The sequence below is a fragment of the Nomascus leucogenys genome, chromosome 2 (genome assembly GCF_006542625.1).
Source record: "Nomascus leucogenys isolate Asia chromosome 2, Asia_NLE_v1, whole genome shotgun sequence".
NCBI classification, from domain to species: Eukaryota; Metazoa; Chordata; class Mammalia; order Primates; family Hylobatidae; genus Nomascus; species Nomascus leucogenys.
Genome location: NC_044382.1, coordinates 52,479,603 through 52,500,350, shown reverse-complemented (window position 1 = coordinate 52,500,350; position 20,748 = coordinate 52,479,603). Strand labels below are relative to the sequence as shown.

The following is a 20,748-nucleotide window of genomic DNA, read 5'->3' as shown; positions in this document are numbered from 1 at the left end:
AATAATAACGAGGGCTGGGCGTGGTGGCTCACACCTGTAATCCCAGCACTTTGGGAGGCCAAGGCAGGCAGATTATCTGAGGTCAGGAGTTCGAGACCAGCCTGGCCAACATGGTGAAACCCCCTTCTCTACTAAACATACAAAAATTAGCTGGGCATGGTGATACATGCCTGTAGTCCCAACTACTCAGGAGGCTGAAGCCAGAGAATCGCTTGAACCTGGGAGGCGGAGGTTGCAGTGAACTGAGATCACACCACTGCACTCTAGTCTGGGTGACAGAGTGATAGATACATAGATAGATAGATAGATAGATAGATAGATAGATAGATAGATAAATAGAGAATTAGACCCAAACCAATGATTATTCCATAGCAAAGTGGGAAAACCAGGTGGTAAGAGAAAACCTCTCACAAAAGAATCTTTATCTGTGAAATAAGGATTCGACCAACAGAAGCGTCTGTTGAAAATTTTCCTCTTTTGGTCCAGGCAGGTTCTCTAAACTCCCAATCCCAAAGCAGTTAATTTTTTCACATTTTCTGTAAAATGGATGGCCTTAAAACTCTTTTGTTCTCTAGCGTAGCTTTCCAGAAGGAAATAAGTTTCCTTATCAAGAATGAATCTAGCTTCCCCGACTCAAAAACAACCATCTTCTCTATATTGCTCCACATCACAATACATGTGTCTTCCTTTTCTAAATTAAATGCTGTTCCCTTCAACTTAAGGGCCACACACTAAGGGCTATTCCTTTAGAGGCTTTGTGCCCCATAGATCACAAAGGTGGTGCCCTGCCCGAGTTCTTTCTGGACATTTAAAAGGGCATCCACTTTCTTGCCCTCAGGATAACATTATGGGAACAATGAACATAAATAAGACAGTTAAATAAGCTTCCCTGATGCCTATCCAACTCTTCTATCCTGCCTTGTTCTTTAGATCGTGCTGCAGTCTGGAGGGTAAACTCTTCACACAACCATTCCCAAGCCTTCATGCCCCTGTCCACTCTTCCTCCCTCAACTTTTAAGTGTGATAGGGCCTTGAAGGGAATACCTCACTTCACCTTTTGTCTCAAGTCCATCTGCTTCCTTCCAGAGCTACAAATACAAAGGTAGGCCAGGGCCATTGAGACGTGGCCACAGGGCACATGGGGGCTGGCAGAGCCACTCGCACCTTCTGGGGTGTCCCTTCTTCCACCTGTCAACGGAACACCCGTTTCTTAAAGATTTATCCCCAAAAGTCCCATCTCATTCTGAAAGGGGACGAACCAGCTACTCCACGAGCCCTTTGTCTGAAGCTTCTACACCTCACACATCCTCATCCACAAAGCGTCCATCCTCACACAGTCAGGAGGTCCGCTCGGCACAGGGCAGGGAAGACTAGGTTTTCGCATCTGGTAAAAGGATGGGTTATGTCTCAGGTTCTTTCAGGATCCCAAATCCTATAATTCTACCACCAAGCCTGCGGGTCCTATTTCTACGGTGGAAAGGGCGAACCCCAAGGCGACCCTCCACTCCACGCGCCAGCAGGCAGTTGGAACAAGCCCCCTCCAGCCCCGGCTCTGCGGGTCCACGCCTCCAACCTCCGGCGCCGGGCCGCGGAGGAGGCCCTGTCGGCGCCCGCTCCCGACCGCGCCATGCCCTCTTTCGCCCTCACCCGCCGCCGGTGGCCGCCTCTCACCTGGCACGCTGGCATCGCCCACTCCGCGCTGCACTGGAGACCATGGGTCCGGCGGGGTCTCGGCGGCCACCCATCCGCCTTAAGGAAGGCTGGCGGGGATGCGCGGGCCCCGGAGTCCAGGGCGCCGCCACCGGGAACGCGCCGCCTGGTTTCTAAGGAACGGGGGGCTCTGGAAAGGGAGGGGCGGGACGGCAGGAGGACTGCGCATGCTCCGTAACGGGGGTGGGCCTGCGCTGGGAGGGGCCGTAGCCGGGAGCTGCGCAGGCTCGCTCGTTGGGGGCGGAGCTTAAGCAGCCTGGCTAGGAGGCTCAGGTTATTCATTTCCGGCGGCGGAGGCGTCAGTTTCCTAAGTTTGGCTTCTCTCCGGTCCGCTGACCGGCGTCAAGGACCAGGTTTTGGGAGCTGTGGTTAGCCTCGGTTGTCCTGGAATGGAAGACAGTTTCGTGTTGGACAATGACATATCTGCAGAAGGCCAGTTCTCTCGAACTCGTCGGACTTCCTGGCTCCCTGACTCCCAGTGACTCGTTTTTCCGTTTTCTCAGGTGCCTGTCTGGGCTCCTCTTCCTCTGGATGTTTTTTGATTGTTCCTTAAATATCAGTGCTCTTCAAGACTGTGACCTCAGTCCCCTTGGCCTCTTTACTGAAGCCTATGCCCCACCAAAGTAAATAGCAGACTGTCCGCTAGAGTAAGGAAGCCGGTAGACCTTAGAATAAAATTGGCTGTGTAGGAAATGTGATTGGGGTTTGTATCTGCATGCGGAGCCCCGTCCCTGCTTGTCTGAGCCTCCTGCTGAGTATCAAGATCCCCACTCAGCTGGCATTAGGATGGTCTCCCAGCCATCATTCCAGAGCAGCCTGTGATGACACAATATGTCAGCTGACCTAAGCGTGAGGCAGTTCCTACTGAGATATGCTAACTAGCAGCAGAGCTATCCCTGCTTTGAGCGGAGACAGGACTCCTACCACCTCTGTGAGCACGGAAGGCTCCCAGAGTGATGAGAAGTTGTAACCCCTAAACCCCCCTTCTTCCGATGGGGTTTATCCTTTCTCTCCTGGATCCTCAAGAGCCAGGCACAAGGGAGGCAGAGTCAAAATGTGCCTGTTTGATCTGTTTCTTAGTCATTGTTCGGAGTTCCACTCTTCTTGAGTAGGATTTCTCAACAATGGCACTATTGACATTTTGGACCTGATAATTCTTTGTTGGGCAGGGGTGGGGGGAGCTGTCTGCATTGTAGGATGTTTGGCAGCATCCCTGGCTCTACCCAGTAGATGCCAGTAGCACCCCAAGCCCAATCTCCAGACATTGCCAAGTGTCTCCCTGGGAGCAAAATCATTCCCAGTTGAGAACCACTAGTCTAGAGGAAAATGAGCCTACTCTGGCTTTACTTATATAGAACCAGGACTTTATGCTTAATCTAAAACCCGTATTTTCCCTTCTATGCTACCTCTTCCCTAAGAGCGTTCTGTAGAGTAATAGTCCTGTGAGATTCTACTGAGTGACACAGTCTGTAGTAACGTAAGTTTGGAAAGTGCCGGGTTAAACAACACATTTTAACACAGGATTGTGAGCTTTTAATTAGCTGGTGGCGATCACTGTGAACATCCATAAGACAGTTTTCCTAATTTACCGCACCACAGAAGAACCCTTTTCCTTTGGCAAACCTCCCAATTCCAGTGACTTCTAGCCACTGCCTGCCCCCTTTTGTTCTGTTATTTTGTGGTACTATTATCCATCCCATCACCCCCAACCAAAGTCTGCATTTGCCTTGTCTCTTGCTTCTATTTCCCTCACATTCAGTTATTCATCTTGTACCTCCAATTCTCTCCTAAATATTTCTCAAACCTGCCCTCTTTGCAGCCTCCTACGTGGGTTCTTTTGCTCCAATTTGTCTCCAATACCACCTCCAGGTGGACACCAGCATGATCTACCATATCCCTCCTCTGCATAAAACCCTGGTGCCTTGGGGGCAGGGGAGGCAGGAGTGGGCCAGTCACACCAGTGGGCATCCTCATGGAGGAAGGATGCTCATGTGTACTGTGTGTGTCCCTGTGTGCCAAGCACTGCTGTATATCTGCCATAATCCCCTACCTCCATGGGGCAGAAGGATTTACCATGTTTTAAGGATGGGGAAACAGTCTCGGATAAAGAGGTTAACTTTCCATGTTAACACAGTGAACAGGGCTGTCGGTGCGAGGATTTTGAACACAAGCTCTTGCTCCTCAGCAAGAGACAGGAAGCTAATTTCAATACCCGTCAGGCTGGGTGCTGTGGCTCACGCCTGTAATCCTAGTAGTTTGGGAGGCCAAGACAGGAGGATTGCTTGAGGCCAGGAGTTCGAGACCAGCCTGGCCAACATGGTGAAACTTCTCTATAAAATATACAAAACTTAGCCAAGAATGGTGACACATACCTGTAGTTTTAGCAACTTGGGAGGCTGAGGTGGGAGGATCGCTTGAGCCTGGAAGGTTGAGGTTGAGGTAGCAGTGAGCCATAATCATGCTACTGTACTCCAGCCTGGGAGACAGAGCAAGACTTTGTCTCAAAAAAAAAAAAAAAAATTCCAAATATGCTCGCCTCAAATACTGCACAGTCAGAAAGTTTTCTGGGTACCTCAAAAGAAAACTTTCTGGGTACCCAGAAAACTTTCTGACTGTGCAGTATTTGAGGCGAGCATATTTGGAATTTTTTTTTTTTTTTTTTTTTTTTGAGACAGGGCCTTGCTCTGTCATGCAGGCTGGAGTGCAGTGGCACGATCATGGCTCACTGCAACCTCAACCACCCAGGCTCAAGCAATCCTCCAGCCTCAGCCTCCTGAGAAGCTGGGACCACAGGCACACACCAACATGTCTAGCTAATTTTTTCTATTTTTTGTAGAGACAGGGTCTATGTTGCCCAGATTGGCCTCGAATTCCTGGGGTCAAGCGATCCTCTTGCCTTGGCCTCCCAAAGTGCTAGGATTACAGGTGTGAGCCAATGCACCTGGCCCTGGAATTTTTTTTTTTGGTGGTTGTTGTTTTTGAGATGGAGTTTCGCTCATCACCCAGGTTGGAGTGCAATGGTGCGATCTTGGCTCACTGAAACCGCTGCCTCCCAGGTTCAAGCGATTCTCCTGCCTCAGCCTCCCTAGTAGCTGGGATTACAGGTGCCCGCCACCATGCCTGGCTAATTTTTGTACTTTTAGTAGAGACGGGGTTTTACCATGTTGGCTGGCTGGTCTCAAACTCCTGACCTCAGGTGATCTGCCTGCCTTGGCCTCCCGAAGTGCCGGGATTACAGGGTGAGCCACTGCACCTGGCTCTGGAATGTATTCTTACTATCTTATTTTTGTGGGGAAAAGTTCCTGTGGCCCACCTTTACTTAGTTGAATTTTTTTTTTTTTTTTTTTTGAGACAGGGTCTCACTCTGTCACCCAGGCTGGAGTGCAGTGGTACGATCTCAACTCACTGCAGCCTTGACCTCCTGGGCTCGAGTGATCCTCCCACCTCAGCCTCCTGAATAGCTGGGACCACAGGAATGCGCCCCCATGCCCAGCTAATTTTTGTATTTTTTGTAGAGACGGGGTTTCACCATGTTGCCCAGGCTGTTCTCAAACTCCTGAGCTCAAGGGATCCACCTGCCTCAGCCTCCCAACGTGCTGAGATTATAGGCGTGAGCCACGGTGCCCAGGCTCTTTAATTGAATTTGCTACTTTTTCCTTGTCTAAGATGAAAGCCGTTTCAAGAGAGAACTGAGGTTTAAGTACCTGTCCTCTTTGAGGTCTTACACAGTTTCAAAGGTCCTTGAAGAAGGCACCTGAGGGCCTGGGCACTTGAGAGGCTGGGAAGGGCCCAAATCCTTTAGGACAGGATGTGTCACAGAAGGGGTGCCAACCTCAGTAAGACTCAAAACAGAGACCAGACACACATGACTGCTCATGGATGTGTATTTTAATAAAAATAATTCTGTCAAAATACAACAGGAGTTTTTTTTTTTTGTCTCTCAAGTACAATTTTAATAAGATGTTTTGTGTTAGAGTTCTCTCTCCATCCTCCCACACCCACAAGTTTCATGCTAATGCCAAGTATCAACTCTTGAGGACAAAGGCAAAACCAGTGTGCACAATGTGGAGGATGTCTGTTTCAGCTGTAGTTACTAATGGAGGAAAACCCGATGCAAAGAGGCAAATGCCTGAGGCAGCCAGAGGCCACAATCTGGCCACAGGTCTGGGTGCATGAGACTGGCAGTCTAGTAGGGCTCCGCTGCCTGGCTGCCACACGGGTGCATACCTGAGTTGTGAGCAACCAAAGGAACTTTCAGCTCTGACAATTCTCTGCCTCATCTTCTTTGTGCTTGCTGAAGGAGTGGGAAGGCGCTGCGTGGCCAGGCAGTCCCCACTTCTGTCTCGTGGTGTCCATTTTGATGGCCTCCACCCAGCCACAGACCCATGTGGATGGGGATGGGGGTTCTGGCTTGCTATGAGTGCCAGTTTTTGCTCTGGAAGGAGTGACCATTTGGTGCTGCAAGGGGAAAGTGAGTAGGGAAGGCTGCTCCCCAGGGCCGGACAAACCAAGAAAGTCAGGTCTTCCTCCTGCCTCCATGGGTCAGGTCCAGCCCTTCACCAGGGCTCCCCCAGGTGCCTTTCCCACTCTAGGCTCCTGGAAGCAGGCTGGTAGGACTGGATGTGCATAAGGGGCACCTCTGGCTGGCAGGCAGGCCTGGACTCTCAGCAAGAGAGTGGGCTCAAGCAGCTTGGTTTTGGCCCTCTCCACAACTTGTGGGGCAAAGGCTTAATGTCCCAAAGGTGAGCTGCCCAACTGAGACAGAGAGCCCCTCTGGAGAGGAACAGAGTAAACAACTTGGACTCAGCTGAAACAGTAAGATAAGGCACAGAAAATGGGGAGATGGCCATGGGTACCGAGTGCGAGCCAGGCAGACACCCAACCCCATGCAGCACACAGCTGTCCCGAGCCCTCCTGGGCCCTCTCAGCCACTCCACAACCTAAGCTCAGGCACCCATCCTCATCCCTGACACACCTCTGAAGGTAGCAGCTTCTCAGATACTGCTGGAGGGCACATCAGCCTGACCTCTCATGGGGTTTATCTGCCATTCAGTTTCAGGACTAAATACTGTTGCCCAACCCACAGGGATAAGGGATAGTCCCGGCTCTGCTACTAATTTGCTGTGTGACTTTAGCCAAGTCACTTAATCTCCTGGGCCTGTTTCCTTATTTGTAGCAGGAGAGGAATGGGGGAGATGTTCACTGAACCCCATTCCAGCTGCAAAAGCCTGTGGTTTTAATCCAATCCTGCTAGGCTATGATCATTTTAACAGCCTGATGTCTCCAACCTCTGGGTTTGGGAGCTAGGTAGCCCCAGGCTGTCACAAGAGATGAATTTCCTTTACAGACAGGACGCCTCCTAACAGGCCATGGTCTATGGGTCTGCCAGCCCCAAGGACCAAGAAAAAGCAGCAGCTATAGGATCATTTCCCAAGGCAGAATTCTGAAAGCACAGGGCCCAGGACCCTGGCCCCATCACCAGCAGTTGGTCCAATTCAATCATTTTTCTTGTTGCCCAGCTGTGGGCCCAGTGAGGCCTGGTGAGCAATGAGTATCTCAGGCCACACCAACCATTCCCATGTCCACCAATATGGAGCAGGAGCTTGCACAGCCCAGATTCAGGCAGGGACTGAAAGTTCAACTTCCGGCCTTGCCATGGCTGACCCTACTCTTTGCATGGGTGGCTTGTGCACTCCCCTCACAATGTGAAGCACGTATGGAAATTCCAGCCTGTCCTGGTGCTCCTCTGTGTAGGCTTCCTCCCTTTCCTCCTCCAGGGCAGCCAGTCCTCTCCATAGATGGGCCACCCCAAGTCCTGGCAACCATCTCAGTCTTTCCTTTCCTGATTCCCCAATGGTAGCGGGACCGCTTTTACTCTGCCAGCTGTAAGGATCTATCTGAAACAGCTGGTGGGACATCTGTAAAGCTGATGGAGTCCCATCCTCTGGCCAGCAAATACTCCCAACAGTCTTTCCTAAGAGTGGCTAGGGCCCAGCTGCAGGGAGCTGTCTGGCACAGTGGCAGTGAAGTCTGGCCTAGGGGACCAAGGATTCCATCCACTCCCTGGAGTAGCAGCCCAAGAACTTGCCTCCACAAGGTACTGGTTTCTCAACAGAAAGCATCCATTCTCTCAGAGCTGTGCAGAGGTGGTGAAGATCCAGGCAGGAAGAGAGCAGCCCCTGTACTCAAGGGCCTCTGTCCGGGGAATGGAGTCTTCTTTCCGGCAGCCTGACACACAGAAGCTCTCAGGATGAAGGCAGGTAGTTTCCAGGCAATCAATTTAGAGTAAATGTATTATTTGGCCATCTTAACAACAAGGGAAGGTAGGGTATTGAAAAGGGAGGAAAGGGGAGCAAGGCAGGCAGTGGGAGGTGGGGTAGAGTGGTAGACAGTGTGCTGGCCAAGGACCCTCTACCTCTGCTGTGTGGCCCTGGGCCAAGTTATCACTTCTCTGGACCCTTGGCCCTGTAGCTCTCTGCTCTATCCAGCTCTCAAGGGCCTAGGGACCCATAGTTCTTGGGGTGCTATAAACCAACGTAACCATGCCCACTAAGTGGCCCACCAAACCCTATTTGGGTTTCCTAGGCTGCAGCTTGGCTTGTGACTCAAAAAAGGGGGAGCAAAAAATAAATCACTTGGCTGAGGTGACAGAGATTCTTCTTTTTTAATGAGTTGGACTCAAAGGAAACATGGTGCCTGGACAGCCTCACCCAAGAGGTGCTGGACCACTAATGCTACGATAAATACTGTCTTTTAATATATATATTTATATATATATATATAATCTCATTTGTTTTTTACTTATGAAAATAATAAGCTATCACCAACTCGGATAGGCTTCATCACTAAATTAGCAGAAACCAGCTCAGCACAAACTCTCCAGAGATAAATACTGGTGGCTCAGTCAGGAGAAAAGAAATTTAAAAACCCCAACCCCTCCTCAAAACAAAACCCCCCTTTCAAAATAGAAGGCGCTACATGAGAGTAACCAGCCAATACTGTGTCACAGGCCGCTGCACGTGAAGGGGAGAGAGAGAGACTGAGGGGGGTGGTGGGCAGAGAAAGGAAGGAAGGAAGGAAAGGGAGAGGGGGAAGGCCAGGCAGGAGGAGTGGACTCTGTCCATGGCTTCCCGGTCCCTGCACCAGCTGCCTATGGAGGGCAGGGCAGTTCCAGCCCTGGGGCCGGCAGAGGGCCAGCCAGAGCCAGCCAGCACGGTCAGCTAGTGCAAGTAGTCGTCGACTCTGGCAAAGGAGCAAGAACCCAGGCCTGCTCGGGCCATGAGCCGGAGACACTCAGATGCCTGGCCCAGGGCGAGCATCAGAGGGGGCTGCTTTGGCAGGTTCTGGGACTCTGTGGAGGAAAGACAAGGCCTGGTCACTGGCCTGCCCAGGGCTTGGGCCCAGGTCAAAGTTCCCTTGGGGGTGGAAGGAGGGGGCAGTGGACAGATTCTCTTGGAACAGAGTGTTCAGTACCTCTGTGTAAGTGTGTCCCAGCCACCAGGCCATAGCCCTGAAGTCATGCCAGGAACCTGAGGACCTTAGCCCCATGTAGAGCACTGGGCTGGCCTGGGCCTACCGCCATGGCCTAGGACCCATCATGAATTCAGCTGGGCAGACGGAGGTCAGGGTTTAGGTTCAACCATGGGAGCCCAGGAGTCCTACGAGTCACCAGAGAGGGCCTGTGCAGAGCTTGCTGCCCCAGTGTGGACAAACATCAGCTCTTTCTGGGACCAATTGGGGTGGGGGGCAGGAACCACCCAGGTAGCCATGGGCCAGCTTCTGTTTTTGTTAGATCCACTCACCTAGGCCAGGCATGGTGGCTCACACCTGTAATCTCAGCACTTTGGGAGGCTGAGGCGGGCAGATCACCTGAGGCCGGGAGTTCGAGCAACCTGGCCAACACGGCAAAACCCATCCCTACTAAAAATACAACAACTAGCCAGTTGTGGTGGCGAGCACCTTAGTCCCAGCTACTCAGGAGGCTGAGGCACGAAAATTGCTTAAACCCAGGAGGCAGAGATGGAGATTGCGGTGAGCCAAGATTGTGCCACTGCACTCCAGCTTGGGCTACAGAGCAGATTCTGTCTCTAATAATAATAATAAATAGATTCACTCACCTAAAATGGCACTGTTGAGGGCAGCACACACAGGTTCCCTCTGGACGGGGTCAAGCTGCTGGCCAACTGGGCAGCTCCAGGGGTCTGAGTACGCCAGCAGGCTGAAGGCATCCTACAGGACAGGGCATTCTTGAGACGACTGTGGCACACACCATAGCCCGCCCTGCTACCCGTGGCTCCAGAGGGAGACAGGGCCCTGCATGATGCCCAGCCTGGAATGTGGGGTGTAGGGTCGGGCAGGGCTGTACTCTCCCCAGAGCCTAGGTGTGGAGGGCACATGTCCAGTGGGCCCAGATGCCCCACTTGCCTCTGCAGACCTGGCTGGAACCCACTCTTTCCTGCTGCCCCCTGGACTCTCCCAGAGCCACCCTGCCCCCAACACCAAATAGGGCCTGCTCTGCATGAGGCCCGGCTCATTCTGTACCTGCAGCATCTCTGTGTGGGCCAAATTCTTGCCGTACTCCCGGCCCAACTGCTCACTCAATGCCTGCAACTCGCGGCCAAACAGAATGATCCTTTCTGTGGCAGCCTGGTTGCCCCCACAGAGCTGCCGCCGAGGATGCCCGTCATCTGCATCCAGAACCCAGTGGAGAACACGTTAGGACGGGTGAGGAGGGAAGGGCAGGACTGGGGTGGGGCAGGAAGGACCCCGGGTGGGCTGCAGCTTCTGCCAGAGGCAGGCAGGGCTGGGAGGAACAGGTGAGGCAGCTACAGTCGAGGCGTTCTCTTCATTCACCTGGCGCACAGTCTAGGGTTTAGGGAGGACTTGGAAGTTGTCCCTCTTCCCAGCCTGCACAGATGCAGGATGCTCATTAGGGTGCCCACGCTCTCGAACACCCTCCAGCCTCAAACATAGGTGGTCTTGGCACAGGCCAGGGCCTTCATACATTTGGAGCCACCTCAAGAACCCATCCACAATCGGCTAAGGAGGCTGTGGACCAGGTCTGGCTGAAGCTTCTCAAGATGCCAAAGCCTGCCTGCCCCAGCCCCTCCCAGAGGAAGAGGGCACCCAGACTGCACACTGCCCTCAAAGAATAGCACACCAGGCCGTGGCTCTCACCCATGCTGGACTCATCCGTCTGCAGGTCCTCATGCTTGTAGGCACCATTAACAATGCGCGTGGACATGCTTCCTAGCACACCATTGGGGTAGTGCTCTGCCTCCATCTCCATCTCACTGTCGCTGTGGGGAAGGGTTGAGGTGGGAGTTGGCCCAGGGGGTGTGGTTGGAGCAGCCTGGTTGGGCCTCCTTTCAGGCTGTAGCCATGGGTTGCTGTGGGTAAACCGAGGACCCCCCAGGAACATGAAAGGACAGCTCAGGCTTCCAAGTCTTCAGCACTTGGCCCCTACTGTGACACCAGCTATCCTCAGAGGCCTGTCACCTGATTCCCACCCTTGTCTCAGTGCTGCCTCTGTGATTCTCCCCTCCCTGGCCCTCCTCTGAGTTCACAAACCTCTTCCACATATCCCCCAACCTAATGACTGGGCCCCATGGCCGCCATGGGCAGCTCTGTGGCCTTGGTTGGAAGCCAAACTCAGGTCAGCCTTGAGGTGTACCTGGGGATGCTGAGAGCCACCTAGAGCTCTAGCCTGCAGCTTAGCTTCCCCTGCCTGCCCAAACTGGCTGTCTATAAGCCAGAGCCAGGGAAAGCTCCCTCATGATGGACCCTGAGGGTTCTCACAGGTTCGGCCTCTTTGGAGGAGATCACATCCTCAGCCTGGCATCATTGGAGCCTCTGGAGAAAGCCAAGGCCAAGGAAAGTGCAGCTGAATCGTGGGGAGGGCCAGAAACCAGAGCTGATGTCTGGCCCAGTGGGCCAAAAATTAGGACTCCAGGCACAGACCTGAGATGGAGGCTGGGGGTGAAGGGCAGGGCACTCAAAGGACAGACTGCAATGGGCCCAGCTGGCATAGGGCAGAAGGCAGAGGAGGAAGCAGAGCAAGGCAGGCACCTGGTTTCCTGGTTACTGGTACTGCTGTGGTGCTGGGACTTGGTGGAGTCTGTTGAGTTGGACTCGGAGTAATTGACGGAGGATGGGGAAGAGGAGGACGAGGAGGAGGAGGACGAGGATGAGGAGCTGGGTGCAGGGTATTTACTGCGGTTCTGTTTGCTCTTGGTGGATGCGACACCATTGCTACAGCTGGGACTGTCTGCTCCTAGAAGCCAGGGGGACAGTCAGAAGAGGAGGGGCAGCTTGCCATGAAGTGGAGCCCCAAGAATAACCACAATGGTCCCATTTCCCTTCTCCCAAATCCAGCAGTGAGCCCTGAGCCCAGCCCAGGAAAGGGTATGTGGAGTGACCTCTCTCCTCCACACCAGTTCTTCTCAGAGCCCTCTGGAGAGTGGCTGACCTGTGTTGTGCATGTGGGAACTACTGGGGCCATGTCGGGGGCTGAGGCTGGGGGAGCCAGGGTAGCTGTCCTGGGACTTGGGGCTTCGGGAGCTCAAACTTCGGACCTCACTGTCCGTCCCATTCACCATCTCCACAAACTGCCGGCACCTGTGGAGGGAGCGGGCAATAATGCTCTGGTTGTGGTCCAGGCTGACGTTCCCACCATCAGCTGAGAGGGGCTGGACTCTGGGGGAGCTGGGGGTGCCCAAGACTTACTTGAGCATGAAGAGGAGGTTAGGGTTGTGCTCTAGCAGCCCCGGGTAGAAGCGTTGGGTGGTCTCAATGGCCTCACCCACACGGCCCTCCAGCACCAGCTTCTGGATCTCTGCAGGGTGCAAGAACACAGCAGTGAGCGAGGGCTACAGGCCTCTCCCATAGCCACACACCTGGGATGCTACCAGCCTCAGGGTAGGGTCCGGCTCAGAGTGCCTCACCAGCCTGAAATGCTCACAGGAGAAGAGGCTGGAGAAAGAACCGGACTGCCCAGCCCAACAGATCCTGGTTTCTGCCAAGTGTCAGAGAGTCCTCAAGAATATGGGGAAGATGGAGGGGAGACTCTCAGCCCAAAGGCAGGAGGGTAAATGTGGAGGTCTGTTCCTGTGGGGCACATGGTGCCAGGGACCTGGGGGCAGGGTAGGGCCTCAGCTGGGGCAACATGATCTGGGGATGGGCACCCAGGCAGCTTGGTGGCCTGAGGGGCTCCTCTTCAGACAGACTCCTCTCTTTCCAGGCCTCACAGGGGAATGGTAATGGAATCACACTGGTTTCTGATCAGGGCTCTGGCTGGTGGTCTTCAGGGGCTGTAGCATGCCCCCTGCTGGGAGAGGAGGCCATCCTCCTCATGCTGGCACCTCTGATGTTGACACCTCTCAGGCCATCAGCATCTTGCTGTTGCCTTTTCGCTCTTGCCGTGGGGCCTGGTACATCTCGCTGGGAGCAACTTCAGGGTCTGAGGCTCTCATTCATAGATCCCAAGTCTGGGATCCCTTTCCGTCTGTCTGGCTGAGCACAGCTTCTCTGGGAGACAGACACATGCACATACAGAAGAGACAGCAGGCTCGGAGAGGGGTAGGCAGGCACTCACAGACACGCATATCCACACCCACTCGCCCTCATTCTCCTTTTCTCCTTCTAGCTCCTCGCTGGGCTCTTTCTTCTTTTCCAATAACCCTCCTTCCATGAAAGAGCCTCCAGACACATAGCATCCAGGCCAGCATCAACACTGGGAGAGCTCTGGCCAAGGGAGGACTTTAGGTTGTCTGCAAAGGGCAGGACCAGAGGTGGGGAGCAGAGGGTAGTGCCCCCACAGCAGCCATTGAGCACTGGCTTTGCCCTGTCTGACCACTTCAGTCCCCTCTCTGGCTAGGAATAAGCAGAACTACTAAGGCTGAGTAAATGGTGAGAAAGGCAGAGAGTTTGTCTGGTAAGAGGCAAACAGTCTTCCTGGAAGACCATGAACAGGAGGCTGAGAGGAATCCAGGATTCAGGGGGAAGGAAACAAGCAGGGAGGAAATGGAGGAATGGAACCAGCCATGCCAGGGCCTGGCCTGCGTCCAGCCTTCAGAATGTGCATTAGGGAGGCTGCCCTGAGACGTCTCCATCCTGCCAGCTGTCCATCTGGGCAGTGCCATCTTGAAGGTGGGACAGGAACATGGCCTCAGGCTGCAAGCTGGTCATGAGGACCAGAGCTGAATGGACTCCTGACAGGTTAACCAGGGTTGACATGAGCCAGAGAGCAGAGTTAGGGACAGGTGAGGAAGGGAAAGGGGAAAGTAGAATAAACCTTACTTTGTCTGTTCTTTATGGACGCCTGTTCTTCCTGAATTGGGGTTTCAGTCATTCGAGCAAAAGCCGTGGCTGTGGCACAATACCCATGATGTACGAGGTAAGATGAGACCATGCTAGAAGAAAGGAAGAGCTTCAGGTGACACTCAAGAACTGCACTTCTCATTGACTACCCAATGGACTCAGGACAGATTACCTCCCCCAGAGGTCTCCCTAAACATGTCCTGGAGGTGTAACCTCCACAGAATGAAAATAAAGGGGGCTGAAACAAAATGAAAACTTCCCCCATGGTGCCCCACGGTCATGAAGTCAGGCTTCGGAGGGGCTGGTCACCACATCTGTGCCCACAGTTCAGAGGAGTGGCTGCAGTTTCTCTGAGACATGCTGCCCACAAGTAAGTGAGTACGATAACAGAAGTACACACACAGGCACACTCCTCACAGGTGGCTGCCTCTTTGGGAAATGCAGCAAGCCTAAGAGGCCAATGGTCTCACTGATAGCTTCCCGAAACTGCAGCTAGCCAGGTAATCTGGCAGATTCCCAGACAGGATGCATACCACATGCACACCTTCTACAGACACAGGAGCCCCTCTGCAGGCTGTGCCATGTACCTGAGAGAAGCATTTCAGCCCTCCAGGTGAACTTGCCCTCAGCAGTTCCAGCTCTAGTGAGTGAGTGATGGGAAGCTAACTCACAACCCAGAGTTACACCATGATACACCACAAATCAGGGGCCCAGGAAGCCAAGCAATCAGGCTGATTTTGCCAGGCAGAGATAGGCAGCAGCAGGGCCAACGGGAACACAGTCATTGGGGAAATGGTCTGGAGAAGTCTGACTCCCAGTAGCCATTTAACCTCAGCAGAAGCTGGCTGAACAGTGGCACATGTGTGTACACATATAGAGCAGGGGCTGAACCCTCAAATCTGATGTGTACAGGAGTGAATACCTTGGTGTGTACATGTGTCTGATGTCATTACTGTAACTCTAAACACAAATGTCTGAAGGGTTGTCAGGTGGAAGGCACAGAAGTTTGGGTGTGTGTTCCCTCAAGCTTTAAGGGGTAAATGAGATTATACACATAAAGTACCTGGCAGGAAGAAGTCCATAAATAAACTTCTTATTATGAAATGATATATTACACAATATTATAGTATAAATAATAATTATCAGCTGGGCGTGATGGCTCATGACTGTCATCCCAGAACTTTGGGAGGACAAGGCGGGAGGATCATTTGAGACCAGGAGTTCAAGACCAGCCTGGCCAACATTGCAAGATCTCATCTCTACTTTAAAAATATGGCTGGGCGCGGTGGCTCACGGCTGTAATCCCAGCACTTTGGGAGGCTGAGGCGGGCGGATCACAAGGTCAGGAGATCGAGACCATCCTGGCTAATGCGGTGGGATGCCGTCTCTACTAAAAAAATACAAAAAAAAATTACGCCCAGGCGTAGTGGTGGGCGCCTGTAGTCCCAGCTACTCGGGAGGCTGTGGCAGGAGAATGGCTTGAACCTGGGAGGTGGAGCTTGCAGTGAGCCGAGATTACGCCACTGCACTCCAGCCTGGGTGACAAAGCGAGACTCCGTCTCAAAAAAAAAAAAAAAAAAGATTATTGGCTGCGTGTGGTGGCTCACACCTGTAATCACAACACTTTGGGAGGCCGAGGCAGGCAAATCACTTGAGCCCAGGAGTTTGAGACCACCTGGGCAACATGGCGAAACCCTGTCCCCACAAAAAATACAAAAAATTAGCCAGGCATGGTGGTGCATGCCCAGCTACTCAGGAGACTGAGGTAGAAGAATTGCTTGAGCCCAGGAGGTCCATGCTGCAGTGAGCCATGACTGTGTCACTGCACTCCGCCTGGGCAATAGAGTAAAATCCTGACTCAGAAAAAAGTAAAATAAGTATAATTATTATTATTACACCATATTATTATTATAAACACAAGGGTAAATATGAAAAAGTCTTTATCTACAAGAGGGTTACCTACACGAGTAAAAGAGAGGAAATTAGCTGACCTTCCACTAGAGGAAGCCAGCCAAAAGGCTTGTGACAAATTTGTCTCTGTGATAACATAGCCATTATCAATATTCATTAAATGAAGTTATGTAAAACCACAGTACACAAATTATATGCAGGTTTTGGCAAATGCTACATATGAACACATACAAGCACATGGATACACACATGTAAACAAAAACACCTATGTGCTATGCCAGACATGGCAGCACAGGCCTGTGATGCCAGCTACTCAGGAGGCTGAGGTGGGAGGATCACTTGAGCCCAGGAGTCCAACCTCGGCAACAAAGCGCGACCCCATCTCAGTATTTTTTTAAAAACCCCAAAACAAAAACATATCCATGTGCTGAGCCTAGGCCCTGAAAACTCAGAGTATCAGTTCCTCCCCTACACAGACTTGGCATCTTCACCCCTCTTCTTGCCCATCCCACCAAGCCTGCTATGGGAGTGGCGCTGTCCTGGCCATCCAAGGAAGTCCTTGTCATCTGCTCTAGGGGGCTGTGAACAAGAGGCAGCAATGCTGTTTTTCCTGGGGAAGGTCTGGCCACCTAGCCCCTGCCTCAGCCCATCCTTGGGGTCTGCCTCAAGGGACAAAGGCTGCACAAAGAACCCAGTGTGCACCCCAACCCCACCCCAGGGATCCTAGCACCCTGGTGCCTTTGCAGGGCAATGACCACAGGTAGTGGAAGCCCAGCCCTTCCCCATACCCATCTGCCCATCCTTGGGAGCCAAGCTAACACCCACCTCCTGGCAGAGTGGGTACTGGTCACTGCCTCACTCAGGCTTGCAGATGGCAAGTGGAAGAGAAACCCAAAGCTGGCCTCCCTTGGGAATTCAGCGACACTGGCTTCCAGGACAGTTTGGGAATTAATCAGCCAAGGAGCTAGCTCAGCTGGTCCTAGGCAGAACTCCCTTCCCTCCACCACTGCTATAGACGAATGAGACTCAGCTGGATGCTGGGCCCTGTGAAGTGGCCTCAGGCCAGAGTCACAGCACCATGGATACTCCCTATGGTAGAAAAAGGGTCCACAGAGGAAGAGACCACAGGGCATCCTCTGCAAAATCCTCTGCAAAATGACCTGGGGAAGGAAAACAGCCCTGCTGGTGATCTTATGTACAGGAGCCTCCAATCTGGCTGAGAGGCAAAGGTTTAATTAGGAGCAGCCCGGAGAACTCGGTGGGAGCTGTCCATCCGACGACAGAGAAGCAGGAGAGCTGTAGGCTGAATCGCCCTGGGAATGCTTCCCAGAAAGGATCCACCCGCTGGAATTTGTAAGAACAGCTTGTAGCCCTACAGGGGCCTAGAGTGAAGTGGGCTGGGGTGGGGTGGGAGTGGGTAAGGGCGGGAGCAGGGCACTCACTTCTGCAGCACTGCCTGCCACTCGCCAAGCTGGGCACTGATGGGGAAGCAGTGGACCGTGCCCTGGACCTTGGCACGCCACTCCCGCATGTAGTCCTCAATGTCAAACAGGAAGGGCTGCTGCCCAAAGTTGGCGTCCACAATCTCCCCAGGTGTCTGCAGGCCTACGGTGGGGTAGAGGTTGGCCTGAGGAGGAGAATGAAATGTCAGTCAGGCCCTGAGGGCAGTGGGGTGCTAAGGCCTCACCTCACCTCCATGGCTGCTGCTGGCCCATGTTTGGGCTGGAAGAGTTGCAGCAAGGCTGGAGGAGGCAGGGCAGAGCCACCTCTGTCCACCTCCCTAGCAGAGACATTATGCCCCAAAGCTTGAGGGGAGAAAGCAAAAGAAAAGCAAGCAAGGCACATCATGGAGAGTGTCCTGCCCTGTATCAGAGGCCATTGTGTCCTCAAGGCCCAAGAGCCCTTTCTGGAACTCAGCCAAAGCATACAGAAATGGGCTGGGCTCCACGACCCTGCAGATGTGCCCATGAAGGTCTGCTGCAATGGTGGGTCATGGCTCCTCTTGGAAAGATCCAGGGCCAAGGATCTCTCTGCCACAAAAAAAAAATAAGACACATGAGGCTGGGCACGGTGGCTCATGCCTGTAATCCCAGCACTTTGGGAGGCCAATTTAGGAGGATCGCTTGAGCCCAGGTTTTCGAGACCAGTCTGGGCAACAAAGTGAGACCCTGTCTCTGCAAAAAATAAAAAAATAAAAATTAGGCAGGTGTGGTGGTATGCACCTGTGGTCCCAGCTACTCGGGAGGCTGACGTGGGAAGATGGCTTGAGTCCAGGAAATTGAGGCTGCAGTGAGCTGTGATTCTGCCACTGCAACCCAGCCTTGGTGACAAGAGTGAGTCCCTGTCTCAAAAAAAAACAAAACAAAACAAAACAAAAAAAACAAAAGATAGATACACGAGGGGGTAGGCAGAGATGGGATGACGCAGGAAAGGAGGGAGGAGGGGAGCATAGCAAAAGGGAACCGGTGGTCTAGACCCCTGGTGAAGAGAAGCTACCCCTCCTGTTAGAGGCTCGCTAAGAGGAGGATCTTCTGGCCAGTAGGGTGTGGGGCTCCCTGCTTTCCACCTAGCCTCTACCATGACTGGCTTTTGTCCGGTCCCTCCCTCACTTGGTTGTTCCTGTGGCTCCCTGCTGCTACTGTCCAGAGCCTCGCTAGCCTCCTCCCCACTGTCACTGCAGATGGTCTTCCCAGGGCCCTGAGTCCACTCTTCACCTCCGTGCTCAGGCCATGTTCCTTCCTGAGTATCATGCACTTTTTTTTTTTTTTGAGACGGAGTTTCGCTCTTGTTGCCCAGGCTGGAGTGCAATGGCGCGATTTCAGCTCACCGCAACTTCCACCTCCTGGGTTCAAGCGATTCTCTTGCCTCAGCCTCCTGAGTAGCTGGGATTACAGGCATGCGCCACCACGCCCGGCTAATTTTGTATTTTTAGTAGAGATGGGGTTTCTCCATGTTGGTCAGGCTGGTCTTGAACTCCCGACCTCAGGTGATCTGCCCACCTCAGCCTCCCAAAGTGCTGGGATCACAGGCGTGAGCCAGCGCACCCGGCCAACCATGCATTTTTGTACCTGCCCAAAGTGTGGGACCTCTTCCTGTATGCTGGCTTCAGCCCACCATGGGCTCTGCACACAGAGGACCTCTCGCTTCCTTTCTTTCCCCTACCATCCTCCACACCACAGGCAAGGCCCCCCTCCTCCAACAAGCCTTCCCTGACCATCACTGCCTACAATGTCTTTCCCCCATACCTTCTTGCATGTGACTGCATACTGGCCATGCTCATGCGTGGTCATTTCATGTCACGTCCCCATAACAAGACCCTTCCCTAGCCAGGGTCAGCATTCTCCACCTGATTCTGTTCTCTTTGCCTAGGACCACAGCCCCTCTCTGGGGCTTCCAGGTAAGAGGGAAGGATTCTGAGCCATGGACTGGAGGTTTTAAGAGGACCCTGGGTGCTATGGTCTGGGCTTCAGAGGCCCATATCACAAAGGCATTTCCTGGGGCATCACTGGGGTGTCTGGGATCCCAAAGCAGCCACCAGAGTCAGCAAACCTTCCTTCCTTCCAGAACCTAGCCAGAACACACAGAGCCAGGCCAGGCTCCCAGCATCCTGGGTGGAGGCCCTGCATGTGATTAGGCCTGTGATGACTCATAATAAAGAGAGACTGGAGTACAGGTGCAGGATGGCTGGAGGTGAGGACACACCCTGAACTAAGCAAGCAGAAAACTCCATTCTTTTCTTTCCTTTATTTTATTTATTTATTTATTTTTGAGACAGAGGCTCGCTCTGTCGCCCAGGCTGGAATGCAGTGGTGCGATCTCGGCTCACTGCAAACTCCGCCTCCCGGGTTCAGGCCATTCTCCTGCCTCAGCCTCCCGAGTAGCTGGGACTACAGGCGCCTGCAACCACACCCGGCTATTTTTTTTTGTATTTTTAGTAGAGATGGGGTTTCACCATTAGCCAGGACGATCTTGATCTCCTGACCTCGTGATTCGCCCGCCTTGGCCTCCCAAAGTGCTGGGATTACAGGCGTGAGCCACCGCGCCGGGCCAGAAAACTCCATCCTTTTCTAAGAAGAGAAAACCCCACAAAGCTCACCTCTGTGGCTTGAGGGTGCCCTAGATAGTAGCAGATGAGTTCCCCTTGGGCACTGGCTTTCCTCAGGGATCTCTGATGGTATGTACAGGGACTAGGTTCCCTCACAGTTCAGGAACAATTCCCTACACTCTGCACCCCAGCTGACACAGGGCTGGCTTAGACCAGCTGAGCCATGGAGCTATCTTCATTCCATCACCCTACCCCCGCCCCCCCACCGAGCCCCACAGCTGCCTTTGGAAGTGCCACAAATTACTGTCACCTGCTAAGAGTCGTAGGAAGACCAGACCTTGCTGCTGGAGAGAGAGGAAGGCCAGCAAGTGCCCCTCCTGGTACCCTCAAGCTGACAGCATGGCACACATCCCTGGTTGGGGAAAGAACCAGACTCCACACCCTGCACTTGCAGGTACCACCGTGCCCCATCCCAGTCAGCCCCCAGAAACCCAGGAGGGGAAGACCCAATAGTAGTACTCACCGGGAGGTCTGTGAAGGCTATACCTGTGGAGGGAAAGGAATAGTCATCAGGGCCAGCCCCTGGGGCTACTCTGCCTCTGCACCCCATGGTGGAGCCAGTGCTAGGGCCGGGTAGTTGTTTTTTTGGTTTGTTGTTGTTGTTGTTTTGAGACAGAGTCTCCCTCTGTAGCCCAGGCTGGAGTGCAGTGGCGCGATCTCGGCTCACTGCAAGCTCTGCCTCCCGGGTTCACGCCATTCTCCTG

The 20,748-nt window shown here is 53.2% G+C and overlaps 2 protein-coding genes across 4 annotated transcripts in view; both read right to left on the bottom strand.

Annotated features, from left to right (window-relative positions):
• Window positions 1-1,930, bottom strand: part of GFOD2 (glucose-fructose oxidoreductase domain containing 2) — a 53,785-nt gene extending 51,855 nt beyond the window's left edge. Inside the window, exon 1 of the mRNA XM_030795288.1 lies at window positions 1,672-1,930. The gene's annotated coding sequence lies outside the window, so the exon portion shown is untranslated. The remainder of the gene's footprint in view (window positions 1-1,671) is intronic.
• A 3,650-nt stretch (window positions 1,931-5,580) lies between these two features.
• Window positions 5,581-20,748, bottom strand: part of RANBP10 (RAN binding protein 10) — an 86,063-nt gene continuing 70,895 nt past the window's right edge. Inside the window, exons 5-14 of one of the 3 annotated variants that reach the window (XM_003262901.4) lie at window positions 20,508-20,530; window positions 17,382-17,566; window positions 14,008-14,120; window positions 12,436-12,544; window positions 12,179-12,327; window positions 11,779-11,983; window positions 10,888-11,009; window positions 10,252-10,397; window positions 9,828-9,939; window positions 5,581-9,061 (exon numbers count right to left, since the gene is read on the bottom strand). In XM_003262901.4, coding sequence (XP_003262949.3) covers window positions 8,931-9,061; window positions 9,828-9,939; window positions 10,252-10,397; window positions 10,888-11,009; window positions 11,779-11,983; window positions 12,179-12,327; window positions 12,436-12,544; window positions 14,008-14,120; window positions 17,382-17,566; window positions 20,508-20,530 — 1,295 coding nt within the window. In that variant the 3' untranslated portion in view covers window positions 5,581-8,930. Of the gene's footprint in view, window positions 9,062-9,827; window positions 9,940-10,251; window positions 10,398-10,887; window positions 11,100-11,778; window positions 11,984-12,178; window positions 12,328-12,435; window positions 12,545-14,007; window positions 14,121-17,381; window positions 17,567-20,507; window positions 20,531-20,748 lie in introns of all 3 variants that reach the window. The other 2 variants (XM_030795216.1, XM_030795223.1) reach the window with 2 other exon arrangements.